Source organism: Podarcis bocagei (assembly GCF_964188305.1).
Source record: "Podarcis bocagei genome assembly, chromosome: 6".
NCBI lineage: Eukaryota > Metazoa > Chordata > Lepidosauria > Squamata > Lacertidae > Podarcis > Podarcis bocagei.
The window spans coordinates 35,281,184-35,306,667 of record NC_138130.1 but is presented as its reverse complement, the minus strand read 5'-3'; the positions used below and the strand labels follow the sequence as shown (position 1 = coordinate 35,306,667).

The window sequence follows — 25,484 nt, the reverse complement described above, 5'->3', positions numbered from 1 at the left end:
CGCCGCTTCCCCCAAGTGCGCCACGATAAAGGCGCCGGCTGGCTCCCTCCTCTCCTCTCCGTCGGCTCGTCCTTCCCGCGGCCGTCCGGTCCCGCCGCAGCCATGGTCCTGAACCCCGTCATCGGGAAGCTGGTCCACAAGAGGGTGGTGCTGGCCAGCGCCTCTCCGCGCCGCCAGGAGATCCTCACCAACGCGGTGAGTGTGCCGCCTTCGCTGCGCGCCGGGGCAGCCTGTGCGCTCTCGCGGCTCCTGCGCCCCGCTTGGCACCGCCTGCCCCCCGGGTGGCCCCTGCCTTCCTTTCCGCCAGGGGGGCTGCTACGTTTTCGGCGGCTGCACAGGTGGCGCCTTCACGTGTAAGTCGCCTTGAGACGGTGGTTTGGAAGGCGATTGATAGATAACTTGTAATGCTATTAATAAACAGCCCATCACTGCATCTTGGCTGCTGGAAAAGCTGCACCGCTTGAATTCCTGCCTGCCAGGTTGACAGCTCAAGAGGGAGAGAGGGAGGGGACGCTGACAATCCCATTGGCAGCCACTTTCTTCCCAACTACTTATCAGGAAAAAATAATACAAATCTGCGGTTCTGCTCCCTCCCAACAAAAGTCTCCCCCCCCCAACAAAATAAGTTTGTTTTGTGGCAACCCTACTCTGAGCCAGGGCTTAATGTGCTCACTCACTCACTCACTCACTCAATCTCACACACAGCCCTCTGCTTTTCGTCCTGGGAAGCAACAATGAAGTGCTCAGGATATACAGTGGTACCTCAGGTTACATACGCTTCAGGTTACATACGCTTCAGGTTACAGACTCTGCTAACCCAGAAATAGTGCTTCAGGTTAAGAACTTTGCTTCAGGATGAGAACAGAAATCATGCTCCGGCGGCATAGCGGCAGCAGGAGGCCCCATTAGCTAAAGTGGTTCTTCAGGTTAAGAACAGTTTCAGGTTAAGTACGGACCTCCGGAACGAATTAAGTACTTAACCTGAGGTACCACTGTATTAGTGTCCTAAAATCCTACTTGGCATGTGTTGGAGCCACTGCCCCAGCCACAAATAGCACATCTGTCCTTTGGACGAGCCTCTGTTTCAAAGGGGACAAAAAATTCAGACAAACCCTTGTGTCATTTATTGGGGTGGGGATTCAAAAGCAAGTTCTAAAGAAAGGAGCAAGTTTTCAAGTTCATCTGGCTAAAAGTGCGGCGAGGAAATAAATGGAGGTTGAGTGTGATGGAAAGTTCATGTCTGCAGCCTGTAAAATAGTTCATGAGATGAAATAAAGGTGCTGTTGTGCAAGTTCACCATGGGTTGGACTCAGACCCAGGATAGCAGGCTGCACTAAATACAGCTCCCACCCCCCACAACATTCCAGGGGGGGGGGGGAACGGGGGAAAGTCAGTGGCACAGAGTGCAATGAGATGGCAGGTCTTGAAAGGTGCATTCAGTTCTCACACATTTTGAAGTCTCTGAAAGTACTTGATCCACTAGTTCAGCTGTGGAATTTGCTCCCAATGGAGGCTGCGATGGTCACCAATTTGGATGGCTTTAAAAGAGGATTAAGGGACCCGGGTAGCACTGTGGGTTAAACCACAGCCTAGGACTTGCCGATCAGAAGGCCGGCGGTTCGAATCCCAGCGACGGGGTGAGCTCCCGTTGCTCGGTCCCTGCTCCGGCCAACCTAACAGTTCAAAAGCACGTCAAAGTGCAAGTAGATAAATAGGTACCACTCCGGCGGGAACGTAAACGGCGTTTCTGTGCGCTGCTCTGGTTCGTTAGAAGCGGCTTCGTCATGCTGGCCACATGACCTGGAAGCTGTACGCTGGCTCCCTCGGCCAATAAAGCGAGATGAGCGCCGCAACCCCAGAGTCGGCCACGAATGGACCTAACAGTCAGTGGACCCTTTACCTTTAAAAGAGGATTAGACAATAGATCATGCAAGGATCTTGCTATATCAGGCCAATGGCCCGTCTAAGCCAGCATCCTGTTCTCGCAGTGGCTAACCAGATGCCTGTGGGAAACCTGCAAACAGGATTCAAGCAAAAGAGCGCTGTCCCCTCCCGTGATTTCCAGCAGCTGGTTTCCAACCATGCCTCCAGAGTCATGGAGATAAAGGCTTTCAGTAGCCGCTAGCCAGTTCAGTAGTCCCTCCACCAGCACCTTAAGCAGAGAGCATCCACATAGCCTTCAAGTTTTGTAAGATTTATTGCTGAAATAACTTAGTGTCTCTAACAGGGCCTCCGGTTTGAAGTTGTTCCCTCCTGGTTCAAAGAGACGCTTGAGAAGTCATCCTTCGCAGCTCCTTTTGAATATGCTGTAGAAACTGCAAGGCAAAAGGCACTTGAAGTGGCAAACAGAATGCATCTGGTAAGCCATATAGGGACCTCGTCTGAGACGGTGCTTTAAAAATGCTGTCAAACTCTTTGCTGTTGCAGTCCAGATCCCTGCATCCTGGTTTATTGAACTTGGCTTATTAACAACGAACTATTTAACTACAGAAGTGCATGAGTGTTTGAGATGGGGCATGCAAACAATTAGTTGTGTCCATGTGACATTAGGTTGACATTTAATCTATAGTACAGTAGTACAGGAAGGCTTCCTGTTCCAGACAGTTGTACACTAGTGATGGGACCAAGCAAGTGCCAAGTCATCACAGAACCCCCTCATGTGACACCTTTAGCATAACTGTTTTACATAATGGTTGGTGGGGAAGCTGGATTCAGTCTAAATCAATTCAAGATTGCTTCTATTGTGCTGATTCTGCACTTGCTGTTTAATTTCCCAACTGTTAGTTTAAGCGATGGTTAAGGTGGAAAACTGAACAAAATGCATTTTTATTTTTTCAGAAACATCTTAGAACACCCGATGTCGTTATAGGGGCAGACACCATAGTGGTAAGTCATATACACCAGCAGCTGAAAATTAGAATCTCTCTAATTAGCAACTTTTGTTTTATCAATACACGCAGGTCCTGCTTTCACTCGCAATACAGAAATTCACTTATCCAAACAGAAAGAATTGTCTCCCAAACCATGTGACACACCCCACTGATTCAGGTGTTCGAACAGCCAGAGTTTGCCACTTCCTCACTTCTTTGTGCTTTGCTGGTTGATGGCAATCGTTTTGGGGCAGAAACCAAGGAGAGAGGGATGGGGGAGAGATCAGACAAATCAGAGAGGAGGAGGGATGGGACAAATCAGTTTTTCCTTTGTCTCTCTTTTGCTGATTGGCTGCAGCCAATAATGGAAATCGTCAGGAAATAATGGAAATCGTCAGCTCGTCATGCAAACACTCACCTAATGAACAATTTCCTAGAAACACATTTTGTTCGGAAAGCGGAAGTTGCATGTACTTATAATTGCACGGTAGAGATTGGGTATGCCAAACCATCCAGCCCAAGCTTCCATCAATGTGCTTTTTTTAACTCTAGGGTTTAAATAGCTCTTTCCTAGACTTCCTGCTTTTACTTGTGCATGGAATTAAACGCTTATCACCTGCAGTGTTTACTTTAAGCGCTTTGTACACAGACAGAAAGCAAAGTAGCTAATCATTAATATGTAAAAATATCCCAGGGTGAAAAGGAGTTTAAGTGGGGAAGGACTGTAGCTTGAGTTGTACAGTAGATACCGTATTTTTTGCTCTATAAGACTCACTTTTTCCCTCCTAAAAAGTAAGGGGAAATGTGTGTGCGTCTTATGGGGTTAATGCAGGCTGTGCAGCTATCCCAGAAGTCAGAACAGTAAGAGGGATTGCTGCTTTCACTGCGCAGCGATCCCTCTTGCTGTTCTGGCTTCTGAGATTCAGAATATTTTTTTTCTTGTTTTCCTCCTCCAAAAACTAGGTGCGTCTTGTGGTCTGGTGCGTCTTATAGAGCAAAAAATACGGCACTTTAAATGCAAAAAGTCCAGAGCAGGATAGTAAAAACTCCTGTCTGAAATGCTGGTGAACCGCTGCCAATACTGTAAGTGTCAACAACACTGAACTAGATAGGGCATTGGACTGACTTGGTATAAAGTAGCTTCCTATGTCCTTATTTCACCTCAAGTAGCAACTCTTCTATGGGAGAGAACTAGGCTTTCCCTTGACAAGTGTATGCAAATATACATATTTAAATATATTTATTCCCATTTCAGACAATAGAAGAACAGATTTTGGAGAAACCAGTGGACAAACAAGATGCATATAGGATGCTTTCAAAGTTTGTACTTCAAATCACTGCTTATTTCTAACCATGTTATACTGCCTTTGTCGGCCTTATTTGTGGATATGGAAAGCAAATGAAAAATTACTTGATTGGGATATGCTTTTCAGTTGTCCTTCATAAGAATGATAAGCATGTAGTTTCATTTGTTGGGGAAATGCATCTATTACAGTTACCTGCATTTCTTGTGTAGTTATTCCCACAGCTCATAACAGGCTAGCTCTGTTTCAGATTAATCTCTGGATCACTTTTTAAATCTGCTTGTCAAATACAACCATAAACACACCTGTGTGTGAATCACAGCAGGCAGGCTGTGATACATTTTTGTGAAAGCATCAAGCTTTTATTTTAATCCATGCTTGGACCTATTGTTTTGCGTAATCAAATTGGACCTAATTTGACCATGGCTATTTATTGCATAGTTGAGTTTCCTATAAAAGTTTCTCTTGCCTAGTCACACGTTAGAAGAGAACTTACCAATGTTTTGTTATGTGCACTGCTTAGAGAGTTTCATGGTTAAGTAGTTTATAAATCTAATTGTTAAAAACATAAAATGAGACCTCACGTCCATCAGAGTCAGAGGCAACCAACCCCAAAGTATAGCACACCAGTTAGTTTTTTTCACCAATGCTTTCAAATTTTGTGTCTGTTTTTCATTTAGATAAGGAGAGAAAGGTATCATTTTGTGCCTGGTTCTCGTGCCTTTTTCATGTTTTCAGTAGTACTTCAGTTCAGAGGTAGCAATCAATGTAAACGCAATCCAGCCAAAGTCAAGCACTTTGAAGCCCCATTCAGTTCGGTGGGAGAATAAAACAGAATCAAAGTTAAGTGCCTAGCTTTGCCTTGTTTGTAAGGCTATAAAATTGAGTAGATTGCCAACATTGCTACATCGTTCATAAATGAGCAGAATTTGTTTTTCAAACAAATTCAAGTGTTAGATTTCCAAAAAAATTAGTGCAAATTGGCTGCGGCCTAAATATATCTGCTTTTTCTCGCAGGCTGAGTGGCAAGGAGCACAGTGTTTTCACAGGTGTCGCAATTGTTCATTGCAGCAGTAAAGGTAATTGGTAAGAACGAATACAGATGCTTGTGGCGAATCAAAGTCTCATTTGACCCTGTAGCCTACTTACTTGTCAGTGAAATCTTCCCCAACCCGGAAGCCTCCAAATGTTGTTGGGCTGCAACTCCCATTAGCCCCAGTCAATACGGCCATTAGGGTAAGGAATGATGGTATTTGCAGTCTAACCTCATTGGAAAGTCACCAAGTGGGGGACTTTAGTGTCAGCGTGCATCGGAAGACTGCAGGAGTTTGGCTTTTCTCTCTTTGTTCACACTGAGGAGTACATTGGGTGATAGCCAACTAAGTTTTACTCGGAGTAGATCCATTCAAATTAATGAACATGACTGAGTTAAGTCCATTCATATTTCAGTGGGTCTGCTCTGAGTTGGATAGCATCCAGTGTTTTTAGAGGACAGCACTTTGGGATGAATGGAATTGCTTAGAAGTGTTGAGAGCCAGTGTGGTGTGGTGGTTAAGAGTGGTGCATTCGTAATCTGGTGAACTGGGTTCACTCCTCCGCTCCTCCACTTGCAGTTGCTGGGTGACCTTGGGCTAGTCAGACTTCTCTGAAGTTTCTCAGCCCCACTCACATCACAGAGGTTTGTTGTGGGGGAGGAAGGGAAAGGAGAATGTTAGCTACTTTGAGACTCCTTCGGGTAGTGATAAAGCAGGATATCAAATCCAAACTCTTCTTGAGAATTCATTTTGAAGTGGGTGGATATCAGACACCCCAGCCCAAAGGGTATGTGATGGCACCTCAGTGGCTTCTGTAGAGGCTTGTGGCATCAGCTGGAAAACACAAAGGGCTGGATTCAAGGACGTCTGCTAGTGTAGTGGGACCCCATCTCCCCAAACCCCACGCCCACCACAAAATTGACACTGGAAGGTCAGGAGAACTAACACAGTAACAGGCGAAATGATAACAAGCATTTTAAGTAGGTCTCAGATCTGGAAATAAATTGAATCTAACTAGAATAGAACTGGGCACTGTCAACTTCCTGTTCATAGTAAAACTCTTTGAGTTAGGGTTGGTATCTGTTGTCCTTGCCAATTTGTTGCCTTTCTGGCTGTGACTTGACTTGACAACTTCCATGTTGATTCTGCTTGCAAACGTGTTGACATTCATACCGTGACCCAGATTCATGTATTTATCTTTCCAGAAATTCCCAGTAATTAATCCCCTTTCCCCTCAGGTCACTGAGGAGCATATGATTGATCAGGCAAGAGACAGTAAAGCCAACCTTGGGGGTTATTTTGGCAAGGTGACTTCACACTTTATTTACTCCCCCCCCCCCTCACATGAACACAATGGCAGTAAATCACAGAATCAGATGTGATTGTAGGCAGACATCTTAGCAACTAGAATTGTTCCAGTGGCTGAAGGCAGCCCAGAAGCACCAAACAGAACATGCAGTCAGTATCACCATCATAAATCAGAATCTTTGCCTTTTCACAGCAATCCTTGCCCCTCAAAATAAAATGGATTATTGCATTGCATTGCATTGCATTGCATTGCATTGCATTGCGGCCCTGAATGTCTACTCAGGCAAATGCCATTGATTAAGGAGATTTACTTTCAGGAAAATATCTATAGGATCACAGCCACAGTGTTTGTCAAAACAGGGGATAAACTCCAAATCTCAAATCCAAACAAAGGGTCCTGACCAAAGGGGCTGGTTTAAAAATGTATGTTGCAGCATTGAAGAGTTTAAAGTCATATCATAGCCCCACCACAATAAAGTTGTATTTATTCATTTGATTTCTATCTTAAGGACTCAAAAGTGCCTTTCAGTAGTTTTTCCTTGGTGCTAATTTGCCTGCTCCCAAAAGGCTTTCCGGCTTAGGAAATCAAATGTTCTGTGGGATAAAAGAGGCCAAACTAAATGAAAATGATGCAGCAACAAGCAAGCCGTAGCAGTGATACAAAAATATATCTAATGGACAGTGCTCTTGCCAGGCAACCACCTTCGAAATGCCTAGTTGTGCATTAAAAGAGCTGCTGCATAATTGATGGGGTTGTTGGTTTATATGGAGAACATCCCACAAGGCAGCCTAGGTCCAGCAATGCTGCTCCTTCTCCAAAAAGCGATAACGGTGACTCTTTGAGAAGGTGCTTCAGACTGGGCTGGGTGGAAAGCAAAGCTCAGTTCTAGGTCTGACAATGATAGTTTCTCTGGAGCTCTGCCCAGGAGGCAGGTGGATTTTAACTCACAGGCCCTGCAATGGGCTTCCTCTCCAGCGGCAGCACCAAGAGTTTAGTGTTGACTGTTGGGAAACATGCTGTAGATTCTGGGTGGGGACCAGAACTGATTATTCAGATAAAGATAACATTTCAACCTGAATAAGATTTTCTCTTTTTAATGCAAAACAAAGGCTAGTGTCCAGAGAGCTGTGCAACTTATTTCACATGCCCAAAGGTTGGGTTTTTGTTTTTGTTTTGGAATTGTTTCTCAAAAAGGAGCCCCTCCGTACTCAAAGGCTACCCATTAAAAAATAAAATAAAAAAGAAACATGTTTTTAAAAGCAGTTTGTAATGTGCCTTTAGTTCAAAGGAGAGAGAGTCAAAAGTCTACTTGAGTATGCCCAATCCTGTGTAAAGGAGTTCGTAGTACAGCTGCCAAATATAACTTATCCCACTGTTTTGCATTTTATCCAATTTAAATGAGTAAGTGAGCCTTTGGAAAGCATGTTTTGTTTTTATTAAACTATGCATGCTGGTACTGAGGAGCATATTAGTTAACACCAAATTATGATGTTCCTTCAGTCTGTAATAATGTTTACAACATGCTTCTCTTCCACTATCATTTGCACCAATCTATGCTGCAGCTATTTAGCTCATTGTATATTGCTGCTGCCTCCAGAATGTTAACAAAGATCTGCACTGCAGATCAGTACAGAAGAACATCCTTGACTTGAAGGGCAAGAGAAATATAAAGCCAGTTTTCAACAGATTGTGTCAAATGCCTCACCAATATTTAGAGGGATATTTATAAACTAGCATCTTATTTTATTAAAGTAATTGGAAGGATGTTTATGTGTAGAAGAACCATGTATTCATTGCAGCATAATTTGGATTTGAATTTGGAAATGCAGGCCTACTGACTGCAGTGTAACGTATTCATAATAAAAATGCCTTAAAACTGCTGGTGTTCATCAGATATGTCATTTTTTTTAACCAGTGGTTTTTATTTTTCTAGATAATCAGCTAGAGACTGAAGTCACAGATTTCTATGAAGAAACCAAAGTTAAGTTTTCTGCACTCTCCGAAGAACTCTTATGGGAGTATATTCACAGTGGTGAGCCCATGTAAGCACAATAGTTGGGAGCGGATTTGAATGCAGACCTAATCACTATAGATGGCTTGTTGTGTGGGAAAACCGGCTGTTTATGTAGCACATGAAACAAAAAGGGAGTTTAGTCTGGGAATATGTAACATTGCATAAAATAATATGTTTGGTTTGTCATCTAGCAAGAGTGAGAGGGGACAGTTTTGGATTTTGAGGGTGAGGGCAGGAAAAAATTGGTAGCAGAATTCAAAGGCCTACTATATGTTAAAGAATGAATGTGGAAAACAGGATATATCAAAAGCATTTGTTTAGTCTGCATCATAGATATAACACTGTTATCAAGACAACCAGTCTCTCTCTCGCCCTCCTTTTTTTATCTTGAGGAAAACTGGATTTGTGCCTTTGATGTTTCAGCTTTGCAGACATGCTTTAGTTGTATGTGACAGTCATACAGGGGAGTAGAATAGCCAAAAACATAGGTTCTCCTGAAGAATAACCACATGTGGCCTGAAAATCAAAGTGAAGAGGAGCTTGCCCCCCATCCTTCCTAAATGTTACCCTGTGCATTATTAAACATGATTTGAACATCTAGGCCAGGGCTGGATCTTTTGGAGCCTGTGGGTATTATTATTATTATATTTATTTATTGCCTGCCTTTTTTCCTGATGGGACTCAAGGCGGCTTCTCTCTCTTGGGTTATTCTTCCACCAGACACACACATACACATACTGTATTTTTCGCACCATAGGGCGCACCTGACCATAGGGTGCACCTAGTTTTTAGAGGAGGGAAACACACAAAAAAATATTCTGAATCAAATGTTGCACTAAACTATTTAAAGCAGCAAAGCTTTGCTGCTTTAAATCGAGCCTCAGAGGAGGGTAAGAAGGGGAACCATGGCTTATCTAAGTCCAGTTAATAATGCTGAGCCTGACTTATGGCCATCGAGATTAGCCTGGCTGTCTCAGTGGAAATCTGGGGAGGCTGAGGTGGACTTTCCAGTGGTCAAAGTGTGGTTGTGTCTTCCTGCCCAGCACCTATTTCCTGCCCTCTTTCCCCCCTGCACCCCCGCACCCTGCTTCGAGGGAAGGAAGCGGAGCCATGGATCCTCTGCTCGCAACTGCAGTGGATTCCCTCCACTTTGAAGCAGGAAAGTGGGAGAGGAGCTGCTTACACGAATGTAAGTTGCTCCCCTCCATGGTCCCCTTCTTTCCCTCCTCCGTGGTTGCTTTGAAGCAGGAAGGTGGGAGAGGAGCTGTTTACACGAGTGTAAGTTGCTCCCCTCCCACTTTGCTGCTTCAAAGGGAGCCCGGGAGGAGGGAATCCGCTGCAGCTTCCCCCACCTCCCGGAGAGCCCGCAGAAGCCGTGAGCTCTTTAAAGGGGCTGCGAGGCTTCTCCTGGCTTTTCTGGGAGGTGGGGGGGATTCCCCCACCTCCCGCAAAACCGGCAGAAGCCGCCAGCTCAGAAAGGGGCTGCGCGGTTCTCCTGGCTTTTCTGGGAGGTGGGGGGGATTCCCCCACCTCCCGCAAAACCGGCAGAAGCCGCCAGCTCAGAAAGGGGCTGCGCGGTTCTCCTGGCTTTTCTGGGAGGTGGGAGAAGGGACTGATGCAGCCAGTCAGTCCCTTCTCCCTCCTGGGGAAAAGCCCGCAAGAGCGCACGAAGTTTGTGTGCGGCTCTTGGGGGCTTTTCCCGCCTGCCTCCCCCCTGCATTCGCTCCATAGGATGCACACACATTTTCCCTTGCTTTTTAGGAGGGAAAAAGTGTGTCCTATGGTGCGAAAAATACGGTACTTCCTTTTTCTGTGGGGTTTGGGTGAAAGTCTCATCCAATAGAATTAAAAATGAGCCTGTTGAACTTACATGATTTTTCAAGGTCCCCGAAAAACCAGCATCTCATTGGATGATCGTTTTTAAAAACTACCTTGAGGCATACAAGATGTCCCATCCTGACTGTAGTTTCCCCCTCTGTATCAAAAGCCTCTGAGTTTTTGGAGACATCACAGGGAACTGCTTTAGGAAGGCAGGGAGCTCAGAATTCCTAGTGCCTGTGAACCCTTCACTTATGTTGGTGTCTGTGTGTCATATCTATGTGACTAAAAAAATGAGATGCAAATGGTTGCTAACTAAGCTTTGTTGTTGTTTAGTCGTTTAGTCATGTCCGACTCTTCATGACCCCATGGACCAGAGCATGCCTGGCACTCCTGTCTTCCACTGCCTCCCGTAGTTTGGTCAAACTCATGCTGGTAGCTTCGAGAACACTGTCTAACCATCTTGTCCTCTATTGTCCCCTTCTCCTTGTGCCCTCCATCTTTCCCAACATCAGGGTCTTTTCCAGCGAGTCTTCTCTTCTCATGAGGTGGCCAGAGTATTGGAGCCTCAGCTTCAGGATCTGTCCTTCCAGTGAGCACTCAGGGCTGATTTCCTTCAGAATGGATAGGTTTGATCTTCTTGCAGTCCATGGGACTCTCAAGAGTCTCCTCCAGCACCATAATTCAAAAGCATCAATTCTTCGGCAATCGGCCTTCTTTATGGTCCAGCTCTCACTTCCATACATCACTACTGGGAAAACCATAGCTTTGTATTGCCATTTTTGCCGGTGGGAAATTCTGATATATTTTTTTAGTACTCAAACTAGCATGTTTTTAAATCTTTGTTGAGAGCATGTGACTGATCAGAATTGTGTCATTTGCATAGAAAATGCTAGGGATTTTTAGGATGAACTTCAGTCTTGCAACCGAGAAAGATGTTTAGGCTACAGATGTTCAGGCCTTGATCTTTCTGTGCAAATCAATAGGCAAATGCTGCCCTGGCACAGTGTTTGGGAGGGATTGGTGATGGATTTAGCTGATTCCCTTCCTGCCAGGATTTTGTGGCTTGCCCATAATTAAACTCGTGTGCTTTAGACGGGTCAAAAGTTCATGAGATCTCAAAATGAAACAGAAGTCAATCAGCCTTTAAATGGAATGACCCAAACCTTCTGGGTTTAGAAATCAGCCTCAGCATGGCACATTAGGGCCTTACAGTTCTGTCTGCCTGACTAGAACAAAGGGGAAAAGTCTTTTACAACAAGAATTTAGGCAAGCTTATGTGTTCTCCACAACTGAATTTATTTTTAGATGACTGTGTACCGTTTCTTCTCCTTTTGTGAGCAGTGGAAAAATCCAAAGGCCTTCCTGGATTTATTGCCTTCCATTAAGAGTAATGAAAGTGTGTACTGAAACTGATTTATCTACTCCTCTAGCTCATATCACCCCACTACCAAGAAGGCCCTCTACCTGGTTCCCTGTAACCTCACTTCTTGCAATGAGCCAGAAGACCCTTGGAGTTGGACATCAGTGGGAGTGGAGACACTCCTCTATGTATACAGGGTCGAAGCCGTTAGGGTTTTAAAGATCAGCACCAAGACTTTGAATTGTGCTCAGAAACGTACTGGGAGTCAATACAGATCCTTTAGGACTGAGGTTATATGGTCCTGGCGGCCGCTCCCAGTCCCAGTCTGGAAGCCGCATTCTATATTAGTTGCAGTTTCTGAGTCACCTTCAAAGGTAGCCCCACGTAGAGTGCATTGCAGTAGTCCAAGTGGGAGATAACCAGAGCATGTACCACTCTGACAAGACAGTCTGCGGGCAGGTAGGGCATGATGGAGCTGGTAGACAGCTGCTGTGGACACAGAATTGACCTGCGTCTCCATGGGCAACTGTGAGTCCAAAATGCAAGACTAGTTCACGAGTTCCAGAAGGCTTTAGACATGTTTTTCATAAATGGCTGCCCCTTACGCCACCTGAACTGCTTTCAAACTCAAGAGAAGTGTCAAACAGTTTCATGGTTGGGTCAACTTCACAATGAAAATACAAGACAAAAAATCCACTAAGCTAGCATAAACTCTTTATTTGGTTTTCTATATTTTCAGATCCTGGACAAAATGTTTAGCTTTTGAAATACGTAATGCAGAATAATGTCTAGGTGAAACTAAGATACCCGATCCTTTTCCATCCAAGTGCTGCTTCAATTTATTTTTTTAACTTTCTCTCTAGGGACAAAGCTGGTGGCTATGGGATCCAGGCACTTGGGGGAATGTTAGTGGAATATGTTCATGGAGACTTCTTGAACGTGGTGGGGTTTCCTTTGAATCGCTTCTGCAAAAAGTTAGCAGAATTATATTATCCACCCCCAAAGCACACTATCCATCACATAAAGCATGACTCTATCCCTTCAGTAGAGACTTTTGAGATTCTAAGTGATGGGGAATGTGACTCTTCAGATAATCACACACAGTTTGAAGGTGCTAAGAAGCGAAACTGCGGTGGAGTCCCCCACAGCCTGGAAAAGTGCATAAAGAGCAGTCATTCTTGCAACACACCTGTGGAAAGTCAGAATGGAGTAATAGAAAATGCAACACAATTCCCATCTAAACTCACTTACCTTCTGGATGGCTTCAGAGCATCAAAGGTATCCCATCTTTTGTTCTTTTGTATATAGATCTGTAAAAAAAGTTTTTGTTAATTTTATGGAATGTGGCACCTGTGGGCTTGGCGAATGTGCCTGCATTTTAAGGACAATAACCTGAGCTCCAGAGACCTTGAAATACACAGGTTTTATTTTGTTTGTACAGGTTTATCCATTAGGATACAATGAACTTTTAGTGAACAAGAGTATGTTTACAGCTGCAATTCTTTATATGCTGGTTCTTACATTTCTTAGTGGCTCAAATACTTGGTCAAGGGTAAATAAGAGATCTTTTGTGAAGATCTGAAAGCAGCTTGAGATGTTTGTAAATACCACTACAAAACTCTCCCTCTGTTGCTGCAAATGGGAGGTGGCTGTTGACACGACATAGACTCAGTGCCCTAACTCATCATTGCTACACCCAGTGTGGGCTCTCTTCTCTCTTCTCCATTCTCCTACCCTACCTGGAACTGCAGTGAGGTAAATTGAAGCTGGCCATTAATTTTTAAGAAAAAGTTGAAATTATCACTTCTCTCCGCTTGGTTGTTGAGCAAACCATCATATATTGCCCAAGTCTATTGCTGCAAGTCTCAGATTCAATCCCCTGCTTATCCAGAATCGGATGGAAGGTGCTGTGAAAGACTTTTGCCTGAAGTCCTGAGCCCCTGCCAATCAGAATAGACAATTCTGGACAGATAGAAAAAAAATGTCTGACCTAGTTATACCAGGCAGCTTTGGTACAGAATGAAAAACAAATTGGCACCTACTGACTCACTGACAACTGCTTCATAGTTAAAAATGCATTTATAGACCACCTGTTTCTATTTAAAAATATATCTATATTCTTCTGTTGTGAATGCTTGGCAACTACACAATTTTTTGGATACCCTCAGTATTCACCAAGGTACATTTTTAGAACACTTGAGTATCTGCTCAGCTTTAAAAAATTTAAGCAGCCATGAAGTCTTGTGAACAGGTGTCTGGTTCAGCCAAGGATAGCAACCATCATTTCCTCTGTAATATCCTTACCATGGCTGTTTGTCTACCATAATCTTTTGGATGTTGTGATCAGTAACAAATTTCAGCAGCTGAACTTCCATCCAAAATAGTGCAACCCAAAGTGGGGCTGGAGCAGCTAATCCAGGCATTGGTGTGACTTAGTAGCTTATGGATCGCCTTGATTAATTTTTCTTTTAGTAATCAATGTACATTTCATGTCCCCAGGCTTTGTTTGTGGCATCTAAACTGAAAGTATTTGATATTCTGAACGATAAGGGCACCTTGACAGCTACGGAAGCTGCTAATAAACTTAAAACCTCGGTGTGTGGCACAGAAAGATTACTTGATGCCTGTACTTCTCTTGGCCTATTGGACAAGAACCATCTAGGTGAGTCTTCTTCTCTAAAACATTTGGGGGTGGGGAACGAAAAGGAACTTGTAGCAAGACCTTAATGCAATTGGATTGTTGGCTAGACTACGGGCATATGTAATGGAGAAGAACAAAAAAGTGTGTCTAGAGAAATGAGTCAAATATGATTTCCAAGTGAACTTAGCACAGCCTTAGAAAAAGCAACACTTAAGACCAAACTATTCTGGTGTCTGTGAATCCCTTTTTTGTTTTTAAATAGCAGCCATGGGGGACAGGGATTCCTGATCTTATTCAGGATAGCGGGAGGAGAAGCCATTTCCTAAGTTTCTCAAAAGGTGCTATTGCCTTCAAACATGCTACACTGGCATTCTTCAGAGATAAATCACAGCTTGGTGGGGGTCTTAACTTAGGGGCATGTAGTAGGAAGGTTGTATTTCCTACCCCAGCCAACACTTTGGTCAGTGCGAGTATGTCCTGTGGGTAGAAGTTGCCTGTCTGGCCCTGCGACACTTCCCATGCTTCCACTTGTACACAACTGCACTCAGGTTGAACTTGTCATTTGAAAACAATGTGTTTTTAGGGCTGCAGTGTCGTTTTCTTAACATCACAATGCATCTTTCAGTGGCAAGGAAATGTGCAAACTGATAATAAGAAGCAATTATAATATTGGGTTTAATTAAATTCTTTACTGAGCTGTGATGATCTGTGGAAGTCAACTGAGCTGTGAAACCCTTGCAGCTGGTTAGGTTTAGCTTATTGAATTGAAAAAAGAGACACTAAGGAAAAATAATACGGATCTTGCAAAATTCTCTGTCTTCAAAGGTTACAGCAATACAGATATGGCAAATTTATATCTAGCATCAGATGGCGAATGTTCACTTCATGACTACATTCTCTACTGTAATGATCACGCATGGCCTCTGTATAAACATTTGGAGTTGGCAGTCAAAGAGGGGACTCCGCTGAACCAAATATTTGAGAAGAAAGCAGAAGATTGTATTCAGGTAGTGTAGAATCCACACATTCTTTATATAGAGCTTTGGTTTAAAACATTACATGCTTTGGAGATGGTCACTACTGGGCAAGTTTAACTTTCATTTTTTTGATTGTGAGCTGCCACAGTATGCTCAGGAATTAATTTGTTGAAGAGCTGGGTGCCTATAATGCAACAGGGGTTCCTGTTGTGCTGGAAAATTTCTTTGAGCCAGCAGAGTCATCCATAAGAAGAAAAGGGAAGGTGGCCATTTTGTCAAGTCCTTCTTCCCATTCAGCTCTCCTCACCACCTTCCCTGGTGTATGCTCTCCCAAACCTCTGGAGCTGATGTTCAGGGGATGTGCAGGGAACTGTAGCAGGAATGGCAAATCTTTGAAGATCACCTTGACCCGTTTCACCTACAGAAGACAACTGAATTAAATAGCTTTCTGTCACCCCCGCCCCCAGTATAGTACCATAAGGGCTGGTATATGTTAATTTGCTAATGCAAGTAAAGTTTCTATTTATCTATTAATAGAAAACTGCCAAAAAATAATCCCAAAATCCTATGCTGGTAAGGTTTAAGCAGTGGACAAATAAATGCTTTGTGTAAACCACTGAAGTAGTTAAATTGAGGAAAATACCTGACTCTGAATGCAAGCTAAAATCAAGGATTCAATGTCAGATCCTAAAATTACTATGATCTGCAAACTATTTTCCTCCATCAGTTATTTGGAGCTCTTGGGCAATGAAGTGGAGTCCTATCTTAGTTCTTACTGAGGTGGGAAACTTTGTTGGGCTGTACCACTTCTGCCCATCACGTGGTAGAATGCCCCCTCCTGTATAACAGAAAACAAACCAGCTATATTTGTAGGACAGTGTTTCCCAACCACTGTTCTGCGGCACACTAGTGTGCCGCGAGATGTTGCCTGGTGTGCCGCGGGAAAAATTAAAAAATTCGAAAGATTTTTTTTTTTAAAGTCAAATTTTCGATTGGGGCGCCGTCACTAGATGACCCCTGGGGTTCCCTCCCTCCCTCCCGCTCTGCGCCTCCCTCCTCCTCCTCCTCCGGGGAGGCCCTTCCTGGCTCTCGGCCAAGGCTTGGCGACTGCCACTCACTCACTCACTCGCTCGCCCACCCGTCCCTCCATCCCTGCACCCGGCCTCTCCCCCTCCGTCCCCGGCGCGGGGGCTGCCGGGATCCGTAGTCCCCTCGCCCTTGGGCTCCGCGCCCGCGCGGGGTGCGCAAACTACGTTTCCCAGCGTGGCCTGGCGGGCCAGGCGTTTTGTTTGAAGCGCTCTTCTCCCGGCCATGGAATGAGCGCAGCGGCGGCGGCCGGGCGGGCAGGGGCTCTTCCGCGCAGACCCCGCGCAGCCTGCCTGCGCCCCCGCGGAGATCGGGCGGCAGGATGGAGCCCGGGGATCCCCGCGGAGGCGGAGCGGCGGAGGCGGAGGCTGCCCCCCTGGTAGGGCTGCGTCGGGGGGGTTTTATTTTTGCAATGCTGCATCCGCGCCGGAGGGGACGCATCGGACCATGGGGAGACCCCTTGGCGGGCGTGCAAGGCAATGCATGCGTGCAGGCGTTGCATGGAGTGCAGTGCAATGCAATGGCAACGCGGTGCCCTGCATGCATGCATGCAACTTCCACCGGCGCTCCGGACTTGGCAGGTGAGGGGGGTCCCCAGTGGGCGGCAGAGAGAGCCGGGAGGGCGAAGGGGAGCCGGGGGGGAGCAGCGCTGCTCCGCGAGCCAAGCCCGGGGGGAAACTTCGGCGTCGTTGCGCCGGGTGTTGGAAGCGGAGGCTGGCGGGGGCCCCTCACCTGCAAAACCTGGTCGCCTCTCATATATTTCGTGCATTGCATTCATCGCCCGCTTTCTCCTCCAAGGAGCTCCCGGGGGCGCGCGTGGTTCTCCCCGTGTTATCCTCGCAACAACAGCCCTGCGAGGTGGGTCAGGCGAGTGGCCCAAGGGAGCACCCAGGGATTGTCCTGGCCAGGTGGGGTGATTTGAACTCTGCTCTCTGCCCGGTCTTCGTCCTCATTTAGCCCCCACATGTGCATGACTGTGCATGACTGAGGTTTCCCCCCCTCGTCTTGGCTATGGTGTGAGTCTGTCCTGTTAATTAATGGGGTTCTGCCTTCGGAGAAGATGAGCCAGCCCTCAAGGAGGTGATTATGTAATTTGCTAGCAATTCATGTCCCTCCCGGCGTGACGCTGCACGCTGACGTCACGGGGCTGTAATGGTGGTGTGCCTCGAGATTTTTTTCATGAAACAAGTGTGCCTTTGCCCAAAAAAGGTTGGGAAACACTGTTGTAGGACACAGACATGTTAAGGAGATCTTCTCCCTGTCATCTAGTTCTTAGGTGTGGAAGGAAGTTTTATATGGAAGATTATTCAAAACCATAGGAATTCCAGAAATACTCTGGGTTCTTTCTTACTTTTTCCAAATGAATTTTATTATAATTACCAACAAAAATTTTATTTACATCATAGTAAATTAACATCAGCAGCAAATAGTTGTGTAAGACAATCCTAATGTTATATATAATGAATTCAGTGAACACTGCTTTCTGACATGATCCAGAGAGTAGACTTTGCTGTTCTATTGACATGGTCTTCAGAATAATCTGAAATGTCTGAATTATCACTCTTAAATTGCGAAGGAAACTCACTTTTTGGGTCATATTAAGATTAATAAAAATAAATATGACATTTCTCTTTTGTGTGGTGTGGCTATGGCTATTTCTTTTTTAGGATGAAAAAGCAAGTCGTTTTCAAGGTGTGTGTTTTTAACACCTTTGCATATGTTCTGCTTATATCCTAATTCTTTTGAATGAGTCTAGAAACTTTGGTCTGCTGTTTTTAAGGATTTCTGTTGCCAAACTACAGAGGCGAAGCAACGTTTTATGAGTGCCATGCACAGCATTTCCAAACTAACAGCAAGAGATGTAGCCGTGGCTTTTGACCTTTCACAGTTCAGAACTGCTTGTGATTTGGGAGGTAGGCATTCCAACATCGAGGTGCATTGATGGAAAATTTCATTATAATTCCTGTTGTCACTGAATATGTAATCTCTATTATTTGTTTCCTCTTGGGTATCCTTCCTTATAACTTTGGTCCTATTATAAGTGTTGAACTTCAAAGAGAATCCGTGGAATAGAAAAGAAAACTCTCTTTGTTTTCTTGTGGGTGTAGTTAAGCCTGTTCATGGTTCACTTAGGTAAATTTTAAATGCAGACTTAATGGTGGAATATCAAAGTACATATGAAGCTACTGAGATGGAAATGAAGCTATTACTTTCTAGAATTAACAGCAAATGCATAGCAGCTTGGAACAGCTCAGTGTTGGGAGTACTTTTCTTGTTTTCAGAGAGAGTGGTTAAGATCTTTCTTGGAAAATCTTACAGCCTGACAGCCACTATAAGCAAATCTCAGTGGTTGAGGATGTTATGATCCATACAACCAGCTTAAATGCATTTTCTCACTTCTAAAAGAATATATGTGAAAGCATCTTGCAAGTTTTATAATTAGGCAGATTTTAATAGCTGCTGCTGGGTAAGCACTGAGTGCTAATATCATCAGATGTAAGATTTAACTAAATGAGGAACTAAATACAGGAGCTATTGTGATAATATTTTGCTCTCTTCAGGTTGCACTGGAGCTTTAGCTTATGAGCTGGTCCATATATACCCAGAGATGAAAGTCACGGTATTTGACCTTCCTGAAATCATCACAAGTGTCTCCAGCTGTCAGCCTTCAAGACAAAACCCAGCTCAGGTTTCCTTCATGTCAGGTAAACATACCTCTTAAGTACAGTGTGTATAGAATCTTGGCATATGTGGATACAAATGAGGCTTATCACAAGGCAAAGTTTGTATGTTGAGTCATCTTTCCTTCCTTGAATACTCAGTTTCTTGTGAAAGTATTATTGGTAAAGAATATATGTGATGAACATTTGTGTTAAAGGGCTGCTTATAACATATAGAGTGATATTCAACCAAGTTTAACTCAGAGTAGGTCCACTAAAATTAATGAACATGACTGTTAGATCTATTTCAAAAACTAACTTGATATTTGGGGTATTGATGTGTATATAAGGCTGCTGAGATGAGGATTTGTTCATTCGTTTTATAATTGATGAAAATGCATTTTTCAAACAGGTGACTTTTTCAAAGATGATCTTCCAAAAGGAGACCTTTATATACTTTCACGAGTTCTACATGACTGTTCGGAGGAGAAGATTTCCATACTCTTTAGCAAAATATATGCTGTTTGCAAGCCAGGTAAGATTTGACTGCTCTTTCCCCTTTTCCTTTGTATTAGTATATCATGAAATAAGTTTATTTTAGCACTAGTGAAAAGGGTCATTTCCCCAAAGATTGCAAAATTAAATATTGAAAGAGAGTGTAAGGTTGCTATTACATGTGGCCACCTCTTGTCTGTGTTTTCCCCTATAATGTTTAACTCCACACAGAGTCTCTGGGGAGAATTGTCCTTTTCACTGTAAAATTGCAGTAAGTAGTGTATCAAAGGACAATTGCAAACATGTAAAAGTTGAATATTAGCTCTTAAGAACCATTAACATCCTTCTAATGACAGTTTTGATTAGAGCTTCACAGAATGGCTTTGAAGTACATCCTTGACATATCTTAAGCTGCAGTCCTGTGCACACTTATCTGCAAATGAAAGCAGTAGGACTTCTGTTAAACACACCTAACTTTGTGTCAAAATAAAAAAATTCCTTCCTGTAGCACCTTAAAGACCAACTAAGTTAGTTCTTGGTATAAGCTTTCGTGTGCATGCACACTTCTTCAGATACACTGAAACAGAAGTTGCCAGATCCTTCTATATATAGAGAAGGTGGGGAGGGGTATTACTCAGAAGGGTGGTGGGAATCGGAGATTGGCAGATAGCTGAGATGAGCCTGATGAGCCTGTTGACGACTCTTAACGACTGTAATAGGTCTTACAGGAAAAGGCAAGGGGTGGGAAGGTGAGAAATGGTTTAGTCATGTATAATGAGATAAGAATCCAATGTCTCTGTTCAGACCAGGTCTCTCCATTGTTTTAAGTTTGGTAATGAGTTGCAATTCAGCAGCTTCTCTTTCCAGTCTATTTCTGAAATTCCTTTGTAGTAAAACAGCTACTTTGAGATCTTGTATAGAATGTCCTGGGAGATTGAAGTGATTCACAAAACAGAGAAACCAGTAGGAGAACACTTCAATCTCCCAGGACATTCTATACAAGATCTCAAAGTAGCTGTTTTACTACAAAGGAATTTCAGAAATAGACTGGAAAGAGAAGCTGCTGAATTGCAACTCATCTCAGCTATCTGCCAATCTCCGATTCCCACCACCCTTCTGAGTAATACCCCTCCCCACCTTCTCTATATATAGAAGGATCTGGCAACTTCTGTTTCAGTGTATCTGAAGAAGTGTGCATGCACACGAAAGCTTATACCAAGAACTAACTTAGTTGGTCTTTAAGGTGCTACAGGAAGGAATTTTTTTATTTTGACTATGGCAGACCAACACGGCTACCCATCTGTAACTAACTTTGTGTGTTACATATTTTGTCTTCTCAAAAAAGAAAAAAGAAAAAGTGGAGTGATTATGATGCAGGGAGATCACTTGCTTTCTCCCCCACCTAAAAAAAAGGGGGGGGTATATCTAGACCTGGTGATGTAAACCCTAGAGCTGGAAAGGAGACAAGTACAGCCAGTAATTAAAGCAGGTTTTCACTGCCCTGCCAGAGTGTGGTGAATGAAGGAATGAATGTGATAATGAAGCCTTATATTGCTGGCACTTTGTTATTTTTAAATTTCAAGGTTAAAGGCACTGGAGTGGTACAGTACAAAGCAGTCAGTCTCTTGAATCAAGAACAATATATTTAAAACTAAATCTTCATGTAAAAGAAAAAGTTAGGGTCTGTGACAGTGAAGCGTACCTTTAAAGTGCCTACAGCACTTCAGATAGCAATGTAAATTTTGAGGAATGTAAATTTTAAGCACATCCACACACACACCCCGCTGCCCACAACAATTAAACACCTGTAGGTAATCAGGATTTTCCCACACTAGGGGTCAAGGTAAAAATTGAGGAGTGGGATGAAGCTGCTCTTGGCGCAGGGGAAAGGGTTGAATTCCCTACACACACACACACACACACACACACACACACACACACACACACACATGCAGCAATCCCAGTCCTGGTGAGACTCTTTCCTGCAGCAGTTGCTCTTTTTAGCTCAAACTGCACATTTCTAGTTTAGCTGTACAAACACCTCTAGTCAGATAGAGCAAGTTTAGGAAAAGAAACAAATCTCCTGACTCTTAATAAAATAAAATAAAATAAAAACCTTCCTGTAGAGCAAGAGAAGACAAAATGCTAACTTGAAGTTAGAAATTTGTAACTAAACGGTGTTGTTGCCTTCTTTCTTTCCTTTAAATGCAGGCAGTGCTTTGCTGGTAGCAGAAATTGTGCTTGATGAGAAACGAACAAGCCCTGCTAGAGCTGTCCTGCAGTCCCTTAGTATGACGGAAGGCAAGCAAAGAACTGGCTTGGAGTATAAACAGTTATTGGAGAAACACGGATTCACCAATGTGCAGATTAAGATAACAGGAAACCTGCTAGATGCAATTTTGTGCTTTAAGAAAACATCTACCCATTAAATTAGATGGAGCAAGTAATTTGATTTACTGCCACCATCAGTTGGAATTAGTATACATGTTTCTGTTTTGGGGTTGCACTAATGGTTGTCATGTTACAGTTTGAACTATGCATAAAAGCTTGTCCTATTTTGTTGATTAAAACAGTACTAAGAAAATCCAGTGACCTATTTTTTTCCCTATCTGGGAAATGCATTGCTTGCCCCTTTATATAATTGATGGCAATTTAGTTTCAAATCAATGCTTATTTTTTCTTACCATGTGCCCCTTGCAACCACTCTTTAAAACTCAGGAAACATCAAGGAAACAAGAGAGAACAAACTGTGCATAAAGCTACAGTTCCACTAACTTCAGCGGGACTACTATGTAGTTTTTCATGCAATCTGTACAGCAGTTTTTGAAAGGGATAGGTGTGCATTCAGGGCTGTATCAGATATTGTCTGTCTGTGTAATGTTAAATGTGGCACAGAAGAAGAATCCAATGCAACAGTAGCACTAGTGGAAACTTGTTGCCCAACAGATTGTGAAATCTATTGTGCAACAAAGTTGCCAACAACCAGATCACACATTCTCTTGTGCAGCAATGTTTCACTAGTGCAGTGTTTCTCAAACTTGTGTTCCCCAGTTGTTGGACTACAACTCACACCAACCCTTGCTAGCTAGACCAATGGTCAAGTATGATGGGAGTTGTAGTCCAACAACAGCTAGGGACCCAAACTGAACAGGTATAAGTGACTTAGCAATTCGCTGTGAACATTCTTGCCAGGTTTAGTGGGCATGTAAGAGAAACTACATCCATATTTGGAGTAGGTCAGCATGGAATAAAACTTCATACCATAAAATATCCCACTCCATTTCAGTAATGGCGTCAAAATGTGTAGATGGAGGTGGGTGATGAGGCCCTTCTCTCTGATCCAGAATAATTTAGTTAAATAACACTTCAATAAAAGACATGACTACATATCTCTTTGATTTTTTAAAAAATGTCTTTTCAGAGAACTTGAAATGAATTCAATTAAATGTTCTCAGTGCAGTATTCCTTCCCAGTTCTCTGTCCTAGGAAGCTGTATAGAGAAATGACTGTTTTTATTTAAAACAATAGGTATAAATTGCTTTCTAGATCTGCCAAAACAATTTGTGGCTAGTTATATTGTTTTGTGGGTTGATTATATACACAGTTTACTTTGCTAAAATTGACTGGACTGGGGTTTTTTAGGGGAGGCATGCAAGTTTTCTCTTTGACCTCTGGTTCACCCCCTGAACCATGCTATATAATGGTTCAGAATACTATCTCCTCTCATCAGATAAAAGGAGGGAAGAGGGCTACTCAAAGCTCACTATAGTAACTTTCCAAAGACTATCAGCAGGTGAGTTACAGATTTTTATTTTCTTGAGCTAATCTTGAAACCATAAATACAAAGCATTAGCAAAGTTCCTTCATACAACATGCAATGTGCAGAGCAAAGGTCTCCCTGATGACTCAAACAAGGAACACTTTATATTGTAACCATTTAATTTGCATTTCAACCATAGAAAATTTCTCCTGAAAGCTTTTTGTTTGTTTTTTTATATTGTGTTTCCTCTCTGTGCACCCTCATGTTCCACATGCAACTTGATATTCAGAATGTGTGGTGGTACTTGTTTATTTGTCTGTCAAAAACTTAGTTCTTATTCCTTTTAAGATTGTTCAAAGATATCTAAAATGAAATTTTCCAATCAGTGTGTTAACGATTTAAGTTCCAAAAATGATTTATTACCATATATTTGCATAACCATTTCTGAAATAAAAAACGAGCCTCCTGATATTTTTACTATTAATACAAAAGGAGTCTCTTTCGTTCTTTGAAAAGCACTGCAAATTAGCGAAATTATAAATTATCATTGTTTACAATTAGCCTATGTTTAAATTTCCTTTTTCTTTTGAAATCACTTACCAGTAATCATTTCACTGTTAGTGCTAAGTAACAGTCAGAATATCAATTCAAAGTATCAATTCAAAACAAATCAACAGTTTTTGATAAATTGTTTTTACCTAGGCAAGTTTACTCAGAAGGCCCATTGAGTTAAATGAGATGTTTTCTTGGTAACTGCAGCTTTCAAATAAAAAGGTTGTTTAGTAGTTTGGCTGCAATCCTGTGTTATTTTCTAGTTATGAAATCCCATAAAACCAAGGGTACTTCTGAAAAAATAAGGGTTTTACAAAAAATTGTGAAAGCAAGCTAACAAGTGAAAACGATAAAGCTTAAGCCAAGCCCATCTGCTGATGAAGATTAGGTGTATGTGCTTAATTAAAAATAGTAAAGGAGAATCTAATATTACGTGAAACTTTGAACCATCCCAGCTTGTGGGGTGGAATCACAGCTCAGTAAAGCAGTAACTGTCAATGTGAATGTGTACATATTTTAATATGTAAAAACAGAGTCCTGCAGCATCTTACAAGTCTACAAAGACGCATGGCATGACAATAAATCTATTAGTCTTCTAGCTGTGCCTCCAGACTCTCTTGTTTTGGCTACTACAGACTAACAGGCTGGTCCTCTTGAATATATAAGGAAACATTACATACAAAAGGGAAATATCCAAGGACTTGCAACAATTATTATATGAAAGTGCAGTGTTTCATAAGTGATAACACTAATCTTTCTACCCTTCCCTGTTATGTCCTGTTTAAACAGAAGCTGTCAGGCCTCAGCACTGTTTGCAGTGTAATATTAATACTATGGGATCATAATCTAAAAGGGATGTAATATACGGATAGACTCTACAAAGCAATTAAACTGCAACACTGTCATGCACAACGGAGTCTACTAACATTACGGATTTCAGAGTGCTTTCCTGTTATGCGTTTAGAACCCATTTCAACTTTGCTCGTTCAGGCCAAAGGATGAAGTTACCTCCAATCCAGGTTAAAAGAGTCCTGATAAAGTAACCCACGATAACCAACAGGGTGAATTGCTGGCACAGCAAGCCCAATGCGGAATCTTTTCCCGACCCAACGCACATCGGGTACACAAATTAAGTCCCGGCGAGTTCAGTGGGATTGACCTCTTGAATTTGGTGCTGCAACCTCGGGGTATAGGGGGGATCAGGCCCGAGTCAACATGAGCCGGGCCTGACTTCGTGCCAACTCACTGACACAATGCAGCCCGCGCTTCCGCTCCCCGCCCCCCGCAGCAAAGCACTTGGAGCGCTCACACGTGCACTTTACACGGGAGTAAGTCCGCTGTAACTCCCCCTCGAGCCACAACGGGGATATAGCTCCGACGAGGACCGCAGCCCAGTCATAACACCCACCGGGGTCCGGTCCGCCATTCCAATTTAATAAAGAATAATGATAATAATAAATTCACTCAACAGCTCTTCATGGGCGGGTTTCCTGGGCAAAGGAAGCGCGTCAGGAGGCCGCCTCTTCCTCCACCGGCGTCTGCGAGGCCGCGGATCCCTCCTCCTTGCGGCTGCCCCGCCAATTGAGCCCGGCGGGCGGAGC

The 25,484-nt window shown here is 43.2% G+C and overlaps 1 protein-coding gene and 1 long non-coding RNA gene across 3 annotated transcripts; one reads left to right on the top strand and one right to left on the bottom strand.

The window, feature by feature from the left end:
- Positions 1 to 22,155, top strand: ASMTL (acetylserotonin O-methyltransferase like). Of its 2 annotated transcripts, none has more exons than XM_081197052.1 (13): positions 1 to 195; positions 2,228 to 2,359; positions 2,839 to 2,886; positions 4,126 to 4,190; positions 5,192 to 5,253; positions 8,451 to 8,559; positions 12,576 to 12,990; positions 14,212 to 14,374; positions 15,179 to 15,360; positions 18,173 to 18,329; positions 18,978 to 19,121; positions 19,489 to 19,611; positions 21,783 to 22,155. In XM_081197052.1, exons 1-13 carry the CDS (start codon positions 103 to 105, stop codon positions 21,998 to 22,000), a joined length of 1,911 nt encoding a protein of 636 aa, XP_081053178.1. In that variant the 5' UTR covers positions 1 to 102; the 3' UTR covers positions 22,001 to 22,155. The 2 variants fall into 2 exon arrangements, with proteins under 2 accessions (XP_081053178.1, XP_081053179.1); XM_081197053.1 differs by having other exon boundaries at positions 3 to 195; positions 18,197 to 18,329.
- On the bottom strand, positions 12,563 to 25,443 carry LOC308588622. The gene is made up of 3 exons (XR_014008827.1): positions 25,353 to 25,443; positions 12,964 to 13,022; positions 12,563 to 12,677 (listed from the first exon to the last, which is right to left on the bottom strand). It is a non-coding gene; the product is annotated as an uncharacterized lncRNA (long non-coding RNA).
- Positions 25,444 to 25,484: the final 41 nt, after the last annotated feature.

What these genes read in the sequence shown, in the direction of transcription:
- ASMTL (XM_081197052.1), top strand. Translation starts at nt 103, where the DNA reads ATGGTCCTGAACCCCGTCATCGGGAAGCTGGTCCACAAGAGGGTGGTG. An exon ending in AGGAGATCCTCACCAACGCG is followed by an intron (nt 196 to 2,227) that starts GTGAGTGTGCCG and finishes TGTCTCTAACAG; the next exon opens with GGCCTCCGGTTTGAAGTTGT. An exon ending in GCATATAGGATGCTTTCAAA is followed by an intron (nt 4,191 to 5,191) that starts GTTTGTACTTCA and finishes TTTTTCTCGCAG; the next exon opens with GCTGAGTGGCAAGGAGCACA.